At 37.8% G+C, this 14,170-nt stretch overlaps 1 protein-coding gene across 6 annotated transcripts in view; it reads right to left on the bottom strand.

The window, feature by feature from the left end:
- PATJ (PATJ crumbs cell polarity complex component) overlaps positions 1-14,170 on the bottom strand; it is a 145,744-nt gene that overhangs the window by 128,831 nt on the left and 2,743 nt on the right. For 5 of the 6 annotated variants that reach the window (XM_032696498.1, XM_032696499.1, XM_032696494.1 and 2 more), the window contains exons 2-8: positions 10,878-10,934; positions 10,629-10,795; positions 8,782-8,964; positions 7,341-7,480; positions 5,348-5,546; positions 3,560-3,688; positions 1,712-1,924 (exon numbers count right to left, since the gene is read on the bottom strand). In XM_032696498.1, the coding sequence (XP_032552389.1) occupies positions 1,712-1,924; positions 3,560-3,688; positions 5,348-5,546; positions 7,341-7,480; positions 8,782-8,964; positions 10,629-10,795; positions 10,878-10,899 (1,053 nt within the window). In that variant the 5' untranslated portion in view covers positions 10,900-10,934. Of the gene's footprint in view, positions 1-1,710; positions 1,925-3,559; positions 3,689-5,347; positions 5,547-7,340; positions 7,481-8,781; positions 8,965-10,628; positions 10,796-10,877; positions 10,935-14,170 lie in introns of all 6 variants that reach the window. The other variant, XM_032696495.1, reaches the window with a different exon arrangement.

Raw genomic sequence — 14,170 nt, 5'->3', positions numbered from 1 at the left:
TGTTTTCTTGTGCCCATGCACAGATGTAGGTAGCTTCAGTTATTCTCTACTACAATAGGGAAATAAGAAATTTAAAGAAAATCAAATATTAATATAAACCTGAAAATAACCAATGATCTATTAAAATGCCTTTCTGCTAGTTTGCAAAAAAAAGGAAAAAATTTCCTATTCCAAAGCTCACAGCTAGTGAAAGTACTCAGAAATCAGAGAGAAATTAGATTATAGAGAAAATTTCAGACCAAGGGGAAAGGTGAAGCATTGAAATCAACATTAAATTAATAAATACATTCAGTTTAGCCACTAATCTTGTCTTCAGCAAATCTCTCCTAGCACCAGGAAAAGGAGTTTCTTCAAATCGACATATGAAGGCACTATTTAGTTCAGAAAAAAAGAGATGACATCCAGAAAGAAGTAGATAAAATTGCAAAACTATTTTTTCCCCTCCAAACTACATAGGAGGCATAAGGAGGACACTGAAAATACATCCAGAAGAAATAATATTGTAGAAAGGCTGCAGCATCTACAGTGCTTGGGGTTGATTAGGGACAACACGAAGAGAGAAAAATAGGACTTTGTAGAGGAAACAAAACTAGGATCATGCTATTTTTTCCCTAATATGGGCCTTGGAAAATATGATCCAGTCAGAAAAGAAGTATCTCGTAACAATGCTGATTCTCTTGGAAAGCTTTTTGTCAGAGTATTGGACAAACTCACCTTTAAGACTCCAACCTTACAGACATAAATCCCCTCCTCCCATCTCTCTCCCACTCACATTTTGTACTACACTGACCCCTCTTGGGAGAAGAGGAGCTTGAGAAGGACCCAAAATACTCAACTGGCAGCTTCAGTTTTCCAGAAATGCAAGACACAAAGCTACTGGCAGCCCAGCAAGCAAGAAGGTGCATTTATAATAATATGACTTCTACTCTGACCTTTAAAAACGGTGCTTAAAAAAAAATACCTCTCTTCACTCACATTCAAGAAACTAAACAAGAAAGAAAAGGCTACTCAGATTCTACACCTAAATCTAAGCAGCACAGTAGCAGCAGATGGTACACAAGCACAGCTTTGTTTATGTTTCGAGACCTACTGTACACTTAGTGTAGCATTTGTTGATTTTAATTACTCAAAACTGAAAAGAATGACTTCAAAAACAAGAGACTTTGATATGACCATGATAAGATTTGCTAAAACAAGTTTCAAAATTTTTAGATATATTTCCTATCACAGACAGTAGCGTAGACTATGAAAACATTACACTTATGTTTCATAAAAAGATGGTTGTGCTGAATAATTCTGGTGTGGCCGTGGCGCTCTGGATTTCAGAGCAGGCAAATTCAGAGTCCAGTTTTAAATCCACTTACAAATGATTGATTAGCAAAAATTTAATGAGCTAAGAAGGAGAACTAAAAGTACCACTTATCGATAATGTTTATGGTCTTGGTAATTAAATTATCCACTCTGAAATAAATTCTGTAAAGCTGGTCATTCCAATCCCAAGATTACAGGTATTAATAACATACAGGAAAAAGGGAAAAATTATAGAAGGCAGGGCTATAATAATGACCACTTAAATACAAGCACACGATATCTGGAAACTCAAGAGAGAAGTAGTACTTTAGGTCTCGAGAACACTCTGTTCTCTCTTTCCTTTCTGATCACAAGCCACAAACATACTTAAAAATGTCATAAGGAAGCGGCAGGTACTTACATTTCCATTTTGAAAGGAAGGTAATGTGCTGACTGGCCAGCTCACAGGAGCTGGTGGAGCCTCCATGACTTCACACTTGGGGTCCCTTGCAACAATCATCCTAACAGAATTCCCACAGTTTCTCAGCACTTGGGCAACTTGCTCACTTGTCATTCCTTGCACATTGGTCCCTCCAATCTGTAAGATGTGATCTCCTGTTCGGAGCCTCCCATCCTTCAAATACAAATAAAATTGAAAAAATGTTTCCAGGCTATATATAAAATATCTGTTCCATTACAAAACTGAAACTTTATGGCATCTTCATGGCCATGAGAACCAATGTGAGAAAACACCAGCAAACTGACCACCATGGCAACAAACTAAATAATTCAAGGACTCGTTTGCACAATCATGAGCTGTTTTTTCCACTATTTTGCTCATTTAGGAGAAAACAGAGAGCAACAATGTTTTATAATCTCACAAATTGTCATGTATTGCTATTTCATAGAACAATCCTCACAGGACAGGGGCTAGAATGAAAGCACAGCATTTTGATTTAGGACTTTTTAGACTTTTTCCTAATACTTCTATATTAGCCTGGCAATTCTTTTCTCATATGAATAATTCCAACTGGATTGAGTAAATCCGGAGAAGCTAACAAGACTACATATAAACCACTTTTACCTGATAATTATGATTCATGACCTATATCATAATTTCTATTATAAGCAAGCATTCCTAGGACCAAATCCTCAGCTAGTATTGATCAGCACAGCTCCACCAGCTTCAGTGCATTGATTTATACAGCAATCACAGAGTTATTCCCAGAACCAACTCAAACTCATTTACAAAGTCATCCAATTTTAACATGTATATGCATCATTATTTCACATGTTCTTAATGATGTCCTCATTCAGCTGAGAATGATGTGGTGAGTCCTTAACTTACATGCTTCATTGGTAGACAAAACACTTCATTCCTTACAGCAAAACAGGTGTTAGACAATAGTTAAGAAATACTCGTTTATACACAACAGGTTCAGGGGGATACAGTCAAGCAAAAGCCAACATTTTCCAGTAAAGTTCTTCAAATTTCTAGTTTTAATTTCCATCCTATATTAGAAGAAGTACCCTAGCCTCTCTCTTTGTCTGTATGGGTTCCAGTCTTCAGCTATTGTAACTCACTATGATCAAATTCACTTAAAAAATCCAAATCTGTTTTGCTATTGCAAGTGTTCTGCTCTTAAATGCAGCAACGCTTAGCATGGAGTCTTTCAACAGGAGCAGTCAAAGGTTACAAACTGTACCTGTGCAACTTCAAAAAGTATCAGGAGCTCCAAAAGCCTTTGCATCAAACCTAAGTGTCTCCCTGAACCGGTCAGATTGCAAGGTAGGGATCAAAACCCCTGGAAATGAAATCCACTACAACCAGGACATTTTCAATCTCTAAACTGAATCTTGTAATGCAATGACTTCAGTAGAACAGATCCTCTTGCCTGACAACTCATTTGGAGAGTTTGTCCCTATAGATGTTGTCAAATTCTACAGTGTATTTGTCCTCCCCCACACCGACCAAAAGCTGAAAATATAAAAAGTCTTGAAAATATGAGACAACTTCTCAGAATTTCTGCATGTTCAACAATGTTACAAAAGCCAAAGCATGTCTGAGAAACAACTTAATTTATATCAGGTGCTGACTTTCTCCTCAATCATACCTTCAACATATTTATTTATGAAGTATATGTTGGCATTCAGACTTTGATGCTATCAGCTTCCTTTTGTTTAAACATATTAGTTTATTTTAAGACTGTCAAAACCAGTTAATTATACTTTACAACCAAACAAGAAGTGACATAATATAACAAATTACCCGATCTGCTAATCCCCCAGGAACAATCGTTCTTACAACTACTCCACTTGACTTTCCTCCTACAATTCCAAAGCCTAATCCTGAACCATCGTTAATCAGCTCAACGTCTTCAATGTGGCCCCAGTGAATCTGCAATTAATAAAAACAGGAGATTTTAATTTGAGTCAATCATTAATGTTTCTCACTTTCACGTGAATGACGAGAATTAATCAGAGCAATTTTCTCTCTCTACCCCACATATTGGAGATCTGTGGGATTTTGTTCACTCAGCTCCATTTCCTTATAAATACGCAGTGGGATTTATCATCTGTTTTTAAACACAGTTTGTCCTTCACTTTCAGGATAACAGGATACTAGGAAAAAGCTTGACTAGGAAAAAGCAATTTTGAGATTTTCCTGCCAAAATGAAAACTATCCTTTCAGTTTTTCATAAATCAAGAACACTATAAACAAGAGGGGAAAACAGGGGCAAGGAGCTTGCACTGGCCTAGTTTTCACTTAGCCTTGCCCAAATTCTTATTTCTGTTATTCCACTTACTCTAAACACCACCAGTACTGAATTAATAGCACAACACAATATTCTGCCATACTGAATTGGAAGCAAGTTTTCCAAGCTACACTGTACCATGACCTTATGTTCTACAAGACAATCTGAAAATAACAAAGCTGTTAAGCAACCCAAACCCAGCCAATGTTTCTGTCAGATTAATATCTCATAGAAACCAAAATGGAGCAGAGTAGGCAGATTTAAGTCTTCTGTGAATAAAGGATTTATTAGCATACTGAAAATCTTTGCCAAAGCCAGTTAAATATCATAAAAGAAATTTAAGGACCCCCTGTAGAGATATATATTTGTATTTTATTTTGTTAGTCTGTTCAGTGCAGATCTTTCAATGAAAAAGCAGTTAAAGTTTAATTCTTTAAAATTTTCAGTGCAATAAACAATATTGATTATCCACTAAAGCTTTCAGATTTCACTACCTCTGTAATAATCATGAGGGAAATAATTACTGAGAATACGGAAAAGCACTGCTTTTACCCAGATTTCCGTCAAAATCTACTAGTATAATAAATTAAGATTCCAATATTGCAATCCCTGAATTCAGATGTGCAGTTTGACCAAATTCAGTGGAATTTGGTCCACATGGAACATATCAGTAGAACACAGATGGAAGTTCAGCCCTAATTTATTACCTGTCCCAGTGACAAGCTCTCCTTTGTCAGGAAAACAAAATGAGTTCACAATTAATGAAATTTGCAGATAAAATAAACCCCTGATAAATAAACAGTGACTGAGAGGTTCTTTACAGGTAATTTCTGTTTGTTTTTTAAAACAAAGACAAGGCTTTTTCGTTTGAGCAGTGTAAGTTTAAATTGGTTGGGATATTTCAAACAGTGTTCATGACAGGTTACTTTTACTCTCTTTTAAGATGTAATCAGAGCACCTTTAATTGCTGAGCTCAAGTAGGTTTCAGCTGAGTATACTCATAAAATGTTTTACCCAGCCTATGCTGAACAGACCCTGCTGCTAAGAATATGTTGATCTATTAAAGCTTCTGCTATTCCATAAAAACCCAGGATCTATTTTATAACAGCTCCATGCAGTTTTGCAATGGAAGCCTCACACTTACTGCACGGTGAGTCTAAATGAAATGTCATCACATATAAAATCTGATTAAAGCAAAAAATCCCTGCATGTAAAACTTGCTAACACAAACACTTAAGAGACATGAACGAAATATCCAGCACAGTTCAAAATCTGATTTTGACAGTATTACAACAACTCACAGTCTCAGGTGGATTTACATCACTTAATAAGACAGCTGAAGTTCTGCCATTCCCTTGAACTGGCTCCCTGGCCACGACCAGATGCAGGGATCCCGTGGATTGCTGGAGGAGGGCAATGGCGTGCTGATGGGAAATGTTCTGATCCAATGGGGTGCAATTAATGGCCAGTATGTGGTCATTTTCCTTCAGTCTTTGATCCCTTAACAAAACATTGAAAGCAATTTTTTAATGCACCAGAGTGACTTCACATCGGGCTCATGTAATTTAAATACGAACATGCAAAATACAGAGTTGTGCAAGGTTAAACATTTATATATTTTAAAAATCTGGTTATTAGGATGTCTTCACCAAATTCCAAACTACATGCAATTCACACTGCAAACTGCATCACCCAGACACATTTTGCTTCAGCTTTATCATGGTACAAAAATCTCTTCAATTTTTTATTTTGCTTCTACTCAAAATTAATTGAAATTCCCTCATCCTTTCTTGTTAATATTGAACTACAAAGCAGAAAAAAATTATTTTTGTAGTTAAACAATAAACTAGGAACTATTCTTCATTGTGTTTAGCACTACATGCTACTATCTCTAAGTATCCACAACTCAGGCTTTGATATTGTTTTGTCTCATTATTTAATCTAAAGATCAATGAGCTGCATACTTATATTTTACTTAAAATTTATAGTATCAAGCTTCACACATGAAACTTTCTTTGAGCAATACACAGTTCAGTTGCTACCTTGACATAATGTAAATTTCACAGTTAATTCATCCCAGTGATGAATTTAGATTTGTGACAAGAGAGAAACCATCACTCATCTCCTTTATTAAATATTCATTCTGAGCACGAGACCAAACTGTTACATAGACAGACACTGCCTTCAAAGCTCTGTAGGAATCCAAAAAAAAATCTCCAGGAGATCTTGTCTCAGAAGCAAAACGGGAAGCATGCTGGGGAAATTTATAAACTCTCAAACAATGTAACTGCACATCTTAACCAAGGCATTTTAAACTTCCTTTTTATCATGCCATGTTTAAAATGTTTCCCAGAAATCACTTTCTTCGAGCACTAACCATATTTTAGATTCTCTCATCAAAGAAAGTGAGCAGCAGGTCATCAAATCCTAAAGTGAGATATTCACCCTCCTTTTGACATCCGGATCAGTCCATCTGTCTCCACTTTGAAAGAGCCTTAATATGCTTTTCTTTAAGTGTTCTCTGGTGTGTTCTCTGTGGGCCCATCGCCATTATCATTCCAACCTCTCCCCACTCTTTTTGTCATCCTGTGTTGGCACTTCCTGACATGTGTTATTTAAAAAGTGACACCAATGACTTGAAATCTAGACACATTTTCTTGAAACATAATTCCGAGCACTGCATTTGTCTCATGCCAACTCTTGTGGTTTTACAATCACATTTTATTTTTAAAGGATTGCTCTGCCTTTTGTTGTTGGGTGAAAACCCACAGACAATACAGGAAGAAACTGCCTGAAGCCTTGATTCTATGATGACATCTGTGCAGGGATCTGTCGGGAGAAGTGGATCTAAATTTACACAGGAAACAAACAGTAGAACCAACTATAAATAGGGCATTGTCAGCGGCACATAAATAAAGGAACAAGGGGGGGGGGGAATCTTTCAGGGACACAATGCATAAAAATTAAAAAGGAATCTAATTTTTATTTTCCTTGTATTCTTTTCTGAGTTTTCTTTTGTTTTTTTTAATCAGTTCTCAAGATTCTCTAAAGTGAGTCATGACTTCTGGAAATTCCATTTATGAATTGCTCAGATATTTAAAACTCATCTGAAAATCTGATCCTCAAAACATGAGTCCCTTCAGTTGAAAAGCCAGAATTCAAGATACCACCACCAAAATACCCCACCAGATAACCCAGATAAACATGTTATTCTGATGGAGTTTTCAATGTGAATGTTGTAATGTTTCCCTCCATGGAAAGTACAATTTTCCAACACAATTATAAAGATCTCACCTGTCAGCTATGCTTCCTGGCTGGACTTCCTTGACAAAGATACCAACTTCTCCCAAGCTGGGATTTTTAAGAGCAACCACACTAAATCCAAGACCTCCAACAGAAGGTTTATCAACCTTTATTGATTCTATTTGTCTTCCCTAATAAAACAGAAAATAAAATTATTTACTAATTTTTAATGCAATAGAATGAGCTAGTTTAAAATTTATGAACACTGGAAGAATTATTCTCCTCCTAAGACTAAAGAAAGGCAAAATACTGAATATGTTATTTCTATAAAAGCTCCTCCATTTATTATTTTTAATATAGCAACGTATTGGATATGCAAGCAGTCTGAGGTTCTGAAACCTCAGGGAATTTAAGAGCTGCTTTCACACTTCATTCACATTATGAGATGAATTCCAAACTGGATGAGAACTATGAAAGAAGTGCTGTCTAGAGCAATATATTTGGGATTTCTGGAAATGCTGCATAGCTGAACTAAATTACTTGTCTTTTGGCTCCCCTTGCTTTTAATGCTGATTTTTAGGTGTGCATTCAAAAGACTGTATTTTTTAAATAGAGAAATTAATTTCCTTCCCCTCCCTGCAACTTCACACTTGATGTTAAAAAAGTTTGCTTTTGCAACTGCCTGTTTTTCAGTTTTAATACAAGATTTCTGGGGTTGTTTACTGGGAAATATTATTCAGAGAAAGCACTGCTATCACAGCCACTTTATCCAAAATAACATGCAGTCTTTACTGCTAAATCTTTTATCTGATGAGTTAATGACATACTAATGAGAAGAGTTATGCTCAAAATATTACAGCTACATTAAGGTAGTCAATTAGCAACAGTTACTTAATACAGAAAGGCATGACTAACCAATTAAATTAATGGTTCAGAGTAATACAGAACAATACATTTGTGGTATAAATGCCAATCCCACGTGTGTAGATGTCTGCACCTGTACAAATTCTTACGGAATTTGTACAGTTTTAAATCACAAGTTTTCACAATCCACATGGCACAGTTAAGCCAAACTAAACGAAGAGTTAAATAAAATATTACATGCTACTTCTTTTAATCCTTCACACTGCTCGTGTATTAACAAAGTTGGCACATTTCCAATTCAAAATATACTTGATAAAACTAGTGTCTTCATCAAAACAAGTTTCTGCTGAAAATGTCCATTTTCAACTAAATGTCATCAAATACCAAAAGCATTTTCTGGCAACTGAAACTTCTTTACTGTGTTGGGGCATGCGGCAGGAAGCAAGACAAAAAAAATTGGCGAAGAAAGGAAAAAACAAAACAAGCCACCAAACCACTTCTTTCTACTGCAGGGTCAAGTTTTCCTCAGCACTCTGTACCGGTTAGGAGGCACCACACTCCCAGAAACACAACAAAAAAGCATTGTGAAAATGTACTCCTAAAGGAAAACAAGTTTGGAGAGCCTTACCTTTGCCATTTGTTGGATGATCATGTTGAATTCATTAACTCCCAGGTTTGGAGTGAAGGGAGGTGTTTTGGGTCCAGGTGAACTGCAAGGTGTCCCAGCAGCGACTGATTTGTCAGCAAACACGAGCAGCCCTCTCTTAGTAAAATTGAAATCTACTGAGCGGTCAGGAGGCATGTAATTGAGCTGTTAAAAATGAACAAAGATGTGGGAAAACCATAAAAAACAAAAGAAGGGATTTCCACATATACCATGTTGTGTGCAGACTGCCAAAGAAACAAATGTACACACGTTCATATATGCCTATTCACACAAATATACGCACCTGTATAAATTAGGCAGCGTTAAGATATAAGCTACGACCAAGCTACTATATGAAATTTAAACTGTTTTTCAGAAGGAAAGTTCTCTGAGTGTTCCAGCTGTGTTTCTACTCCACCTTTTTCTTCGTTCCTTTCATGCGTCTTCCCTGCCTATGCCTGTTATCCTCTTTTCACTCTGATATTTCAGAAACAACACATGCAAAAGCAGCAAACGTTAAAGAAGCACTCAAGCACTGTTGCAATTGTCAGGCAAATCAGTATAAAATTTTGGCACAAAAATCCAAATACTCCGAGAGTCACTCAGGAGCCCAAGGCCTGGTCTGTATTATCCCTTCCCCAGAGAGAGCCTTGGTACAAACTAGCTACCACTGAACATGCTATCACTGCTAGAACTTGCAGTTCTAGTCCTGACTGATAATGAAGAAATGCAGAAATATTCCAAGTGTGATGTAATAAACTGGAAAATCCCATCCTGAATGAAACTGCCCACCCTTAAATAAAATTTCAAGAAAACCGAAATTTTCTAGACATGCGAATTCCTAACATTCTGGATGTAACATCCACTATGTCACAGTCACATCTTAAATATACTTGTAATTTTATACATTTTTTTTAATAGTATGCAGACACGCATTCAAGTTCTAGAAGGAAGGAAGAGATGCAGAACGTACAGGAATAGGGCAAGAACGGATAATGAATGTCACAGCCATCACCAAGCCACCCAGGGAGGAATATGTGAAACACATTTGGCAATGACAGCAAGGTGGCCTTGCCCCCCTGACACCACCAGGCTGTATCTGCAGCTCGGCAGGTGCAGCCAAGACAGGGATTGCTGCTGCTCAGGCCCCGACTTCGAGCTTTTGCTGCTGATTTTAAGTTAACTGCAGGGTGAGAGCTGTTTATGTAGATGTGTCATGGATGCCCATGTCCACAAAACCTAAATGTCAGCTGGCATTATAAACCAAACTACATAAGTTCTGACTGCTGCTGAAGCCAAGTAATTTTAAAACTAGCTTGGGTAGGTCTGCATCAGAGCTTGGCAAATCTTTAGGAGGGGTTTTCTAGACTTTCTTTCCCAAAGCAGGTTAACCATTCTCACACAAATGAACAGGAACTGAAGCAATGATGTCTTTTAAAGAGGAAAGATGCTGCCAGTGAGCTGATAAACGTATTTAGCTTCTCTGGAAAACAAAGGATCCCAGTCCAACACTGTCCAGAACTCAAAGTACTGGAGCTGATGTCTTTCACAGATGCTTTTTTCTGATCAATGTGGTTCCCAACACCTGCCTCTCCTGCATTCCTTTCAAAGAACATTGCCCTTTGACCTGCTTGTTGCAAAACCACTTTTCATTTCAGCAGTGACTGTTGATATCAGCTTCACAAAAGAAAAAAAGCCCAACATTCACTCACACCACGTTACAGCTTATTAACAAGAGCGCCCTCGTTAACACACGCCTACACATCATGATTTAAGTTCCATGCTGCCCATAGTTATCATCACACCAACAACTGTAATTTTACACTCACTTGTTCCTTCAGTTGCTTGATGGATTGCTGGAGAGTCAGTATCTGGTTAAACAAGGGGCTCCTGAGGGTGTTCCGTAAAACAGCCAGGTTTTCCTGGTGTTGGGAATCCCTTTTCTCATGCAGTTTTGCTTGCAGACGATCCAGAATCTGCAGCACCTGCTGCTTATCTGCACCACAAAGGAGTCCAGGTTAAAAATGGAGCTTCCTTACTCACTGCCCCACAAAAGCAATCACTTTCAGAGCACATACCTGCCGCAGGGTTTTCAGGCATGTTGAGGGGTATTTTTGGAATAACCTCAGAATAACCTAGATGAGATTTAAAAAAAAAAATCAAATTAATAGATGATATATCCAAACAGAATAGTAACACACAATAAATGCAATAATAAAATACTAAGCTACAACGAATTTAATAGAAAAAAAATACCACCCCCAGTTGTTTACCCCAACTGTTCACCAAAGCTCTCAACATACCTGACTGCACTGTAGCCTAAGCGCACCTAAAAATTTTTCCTTGCTCTGTGTACTTTTCCTTTCACACACAGAAAGGAATAAACCCAACTTTCAAATATGAGTAAAAATGCAGTTATAAAAACAGACTGAAAAAGAAAGAAAAGAAAACTGAGACATAGTTATGTTTAACCAAATTATTTTGAATATTGACACAGAGCTAAAATCTAGCTATTATTTGGAAGATACTTTTACACCTGATTAATTATTTGTAGACAGTACATTCTTCTCATGATAGCTCAGCCCTGCTGAATGGCAATGTAGGTGAAACGTTGTGTTTCTTTACAAAACAATGAAATTTCCTCCACTCATGGGACGGCACAGAATTAAGGCCCCAAATTGGGCAAATTAATCCCTATTCTGACACGTTCCTAAGGAAGGTCAATTCTAATCACAGCCTCAGTGGTGGAAACAGGTGAAAGAAGCCTGTTCTCTCCTCCTGCAGGAGATTGCCTTTCTCTTTTCTATGTACATGACAAGCTTTCAAGTAGCAAAATATCCTTTATCAAGCTTTTAAGAGGCAGAATATCCTTTATAAAACTTCTCCACAGTGCCAAATAGAACAGGTCTCCAACTGGGGCTGAGGCCTAGATGGCAGTATAAAAACAACAGACTTGCAATTAGCAGCGATGATAAATTTGTACCCTTGCTTGCATGTTATTAAGTTGATGTGGAGCCTGTCATTCTGAAATCTATCAAGGCAGCTCTACCAAAACACACATGAGGAACAAGATTTCTTCACTTAGTACAAGCTCCTCTGAAAGAAGTCAGCCATTTAACAGCACAATTTACATAATTTTAATTATATCCAGTCTATAACTGTGTAACTTCAGAATTATATATTTGGAATTATTTTGGTACAAAAATAGCTATATCTATATATCTGTACAAAAAAAGCTCTTTATATTGCTTTTTTAAGCTTGCAATTCAAGAGTAGAAAGGGTCATATGGTAAATGTGACACCAGGGTAAGCACATCCCAAGGGCTCTCTCCCAGCTGGACCTCTGATCCTTTCAGCTCTGCCTCTGACACTGTCTGTGCTCACATGGAAAACATCTGGAGTTCTGGGAGGACACTGTTAAATTTAACAAAATATTAATTATGCAGGTGAGTAGCGTCTCTTCTGCAGAGTCGTATTAAGTTGATTTACCTAATGAAAAAAATAAGCGGATAGAGGTTTGTCAGAAACCACAATTTTAGATTTATGTACCCTTTGCTGTGCATATCTAAGCACCTTTGGCTCCTGAAGGAATTCCTGCAGAACTCGGTGGGTTTGTGCTGTTTCGACCCAGGGCCAGGCAAAATTAGTTGCTTTACAAGACTATTAACAGATTTAGGAGGTCATTTTAAATCAAATTCATAGCAAGAGTTGAAGCAGCAAAGCCATACAACCCCTGAAAGATTTTCAGGAATGCATCTGAACTTTTGGAAGTGCTGCAGCTTTATTTTCTTTTCCATTCAAAATAAAACACTTCTAAGAGCACATCAGCCTTTGATTCTGTGCTGAGATCTGGTTTTGAAGAACAGACAAAAACACCATTTCCTTACACGCTCCTGAGTCTTCATCTAAACCAAAAAGACAAAACTTAACCTCCTCGATTAAAAATATTGTATGAACCTTAACAAAACAGGACAAAGAATATGGAAATTTGTTCTTTCTTCCGAGTTTTACTTCCCCCCATTCGCTTCCCTCCTCTTTCTACCTCACACCAGCAGATAAAAGAGGAAAAAAACCAACTCTAAAGCAAGTAAACCAAAATCAGAAACGGATGGAAAATAACTCCTATGAGGAAAAGTGGCCTGGAATACCTTTAAACCAGCAGTGGGGTGAAGAAAAGACTAAACGCAGGAAAGAAATCCAGCATGGCAGGAAACAACGACGACTTGACAGCACCGTGCCCATCTAAGAGCCAAAGCCAAGAGGCTGGTCCAGCTCCCCAGTCCTCTTTCATGCATTTATTCTTCCCTTTCCATCTCCATTCATCTGATCCCATAGTGAGCTGGAACAGGGAGCTAAACATGCAGAAAAAATCCTTCACGTTTTGGTAGGGTGAGTTTTCTGCCCAGTTAGCTCTGAGCTGCCAGCACTGGCAGAGGGGGACAAGAAGGGACAGGGATGTGCCCATACCTCGCAGCAGAAGCAAACTGCACCATGAGAAACACCCGTCCCACACCAAAACAGCCTCAAAATGCCACCCTGATCATCCCCAAGATTAATCTTTTTCCCACTACAGAGGGTCTAACAACAGCAGTTATGATGATGGGGTCAGACCCAAAGAAATTGGAGATTTAAATTTAAGGAGAAGAATGCAGGTGAGAGATCTAGGCTCCATTGAGGCTGAAGTTCCCTGGAGAAGGAGGTGCAAAATGGGAGGTGGGGGGAAGATTAAAGAAAGTTTCAGCTTGAGCTGCTCCAAAGTGTCACTAAGAGCTACTCGTGCTGGTAGATGCCCAAGTGGACCTCGTGTTACAGTTCAGGTTTACACAGCACTTTGGGATTCCTCGTGATCAAAACTGGCCTTCAGCCAGCTTGCAATGCTTTTTAATGATTTTTTTCCTGCAATACATTAAAACCACCCTCAGTATTTCTTTGTTCTCCTTTCTTTCATAAAAAGAGAGTGGGGAAAAAAAAATAAAGTAAACAGCTCCTTCTGGTGTGAAGGGATCCCTGAAAACATAAATTAATTTAGAGTTTTCAAGTAATGGATAGTTGAGGACAGGTCTCTAAGACTGGGTTTTGGGCACCACAGAAACTCACAAATCCATGTATTATTGTTCTCTTTATGTTCAGGAGCACAAACGTTATCATTAAACATTTTCTAAACACACCCTAGGTGTGTTGACATCACAGTGTCAACATACAGTTGCTAAATTAGAAAGTCCATTCCTAGGTGTTAAATTTGAAGAATGATCCAAAACACTCTAGTTTGTCTTGTTAAAATCAGTTCATTCACCCCACATTCAACTTTCTCCGGTCCAGTCTGAGTTCTACAGACATTTATTTATCTTACCGGTAGACAAAAGTACAAACC

This window comes from Chiroxiphia lanceolata, chromosome 9 (genome assembly GCF_009829145.1).
Source record: "Chiroxiphia lanceolata isolate bChiLan1 chromosome 9, bChiLan1.pri, whole genome shotgun sequence".
Classification (NCBI taxonomy): Eukaryota; Metazoa; Chordata; class Aves; order Passeriformes; family Pipridae; genus Chiroxiphia; species Chiroxiphia lanceolata.
The sequence above is the reverse complement of the archived record's forward strand: the minus strand, read 5'-3'. Positions and strand labels throughout refer to the sequence as shown.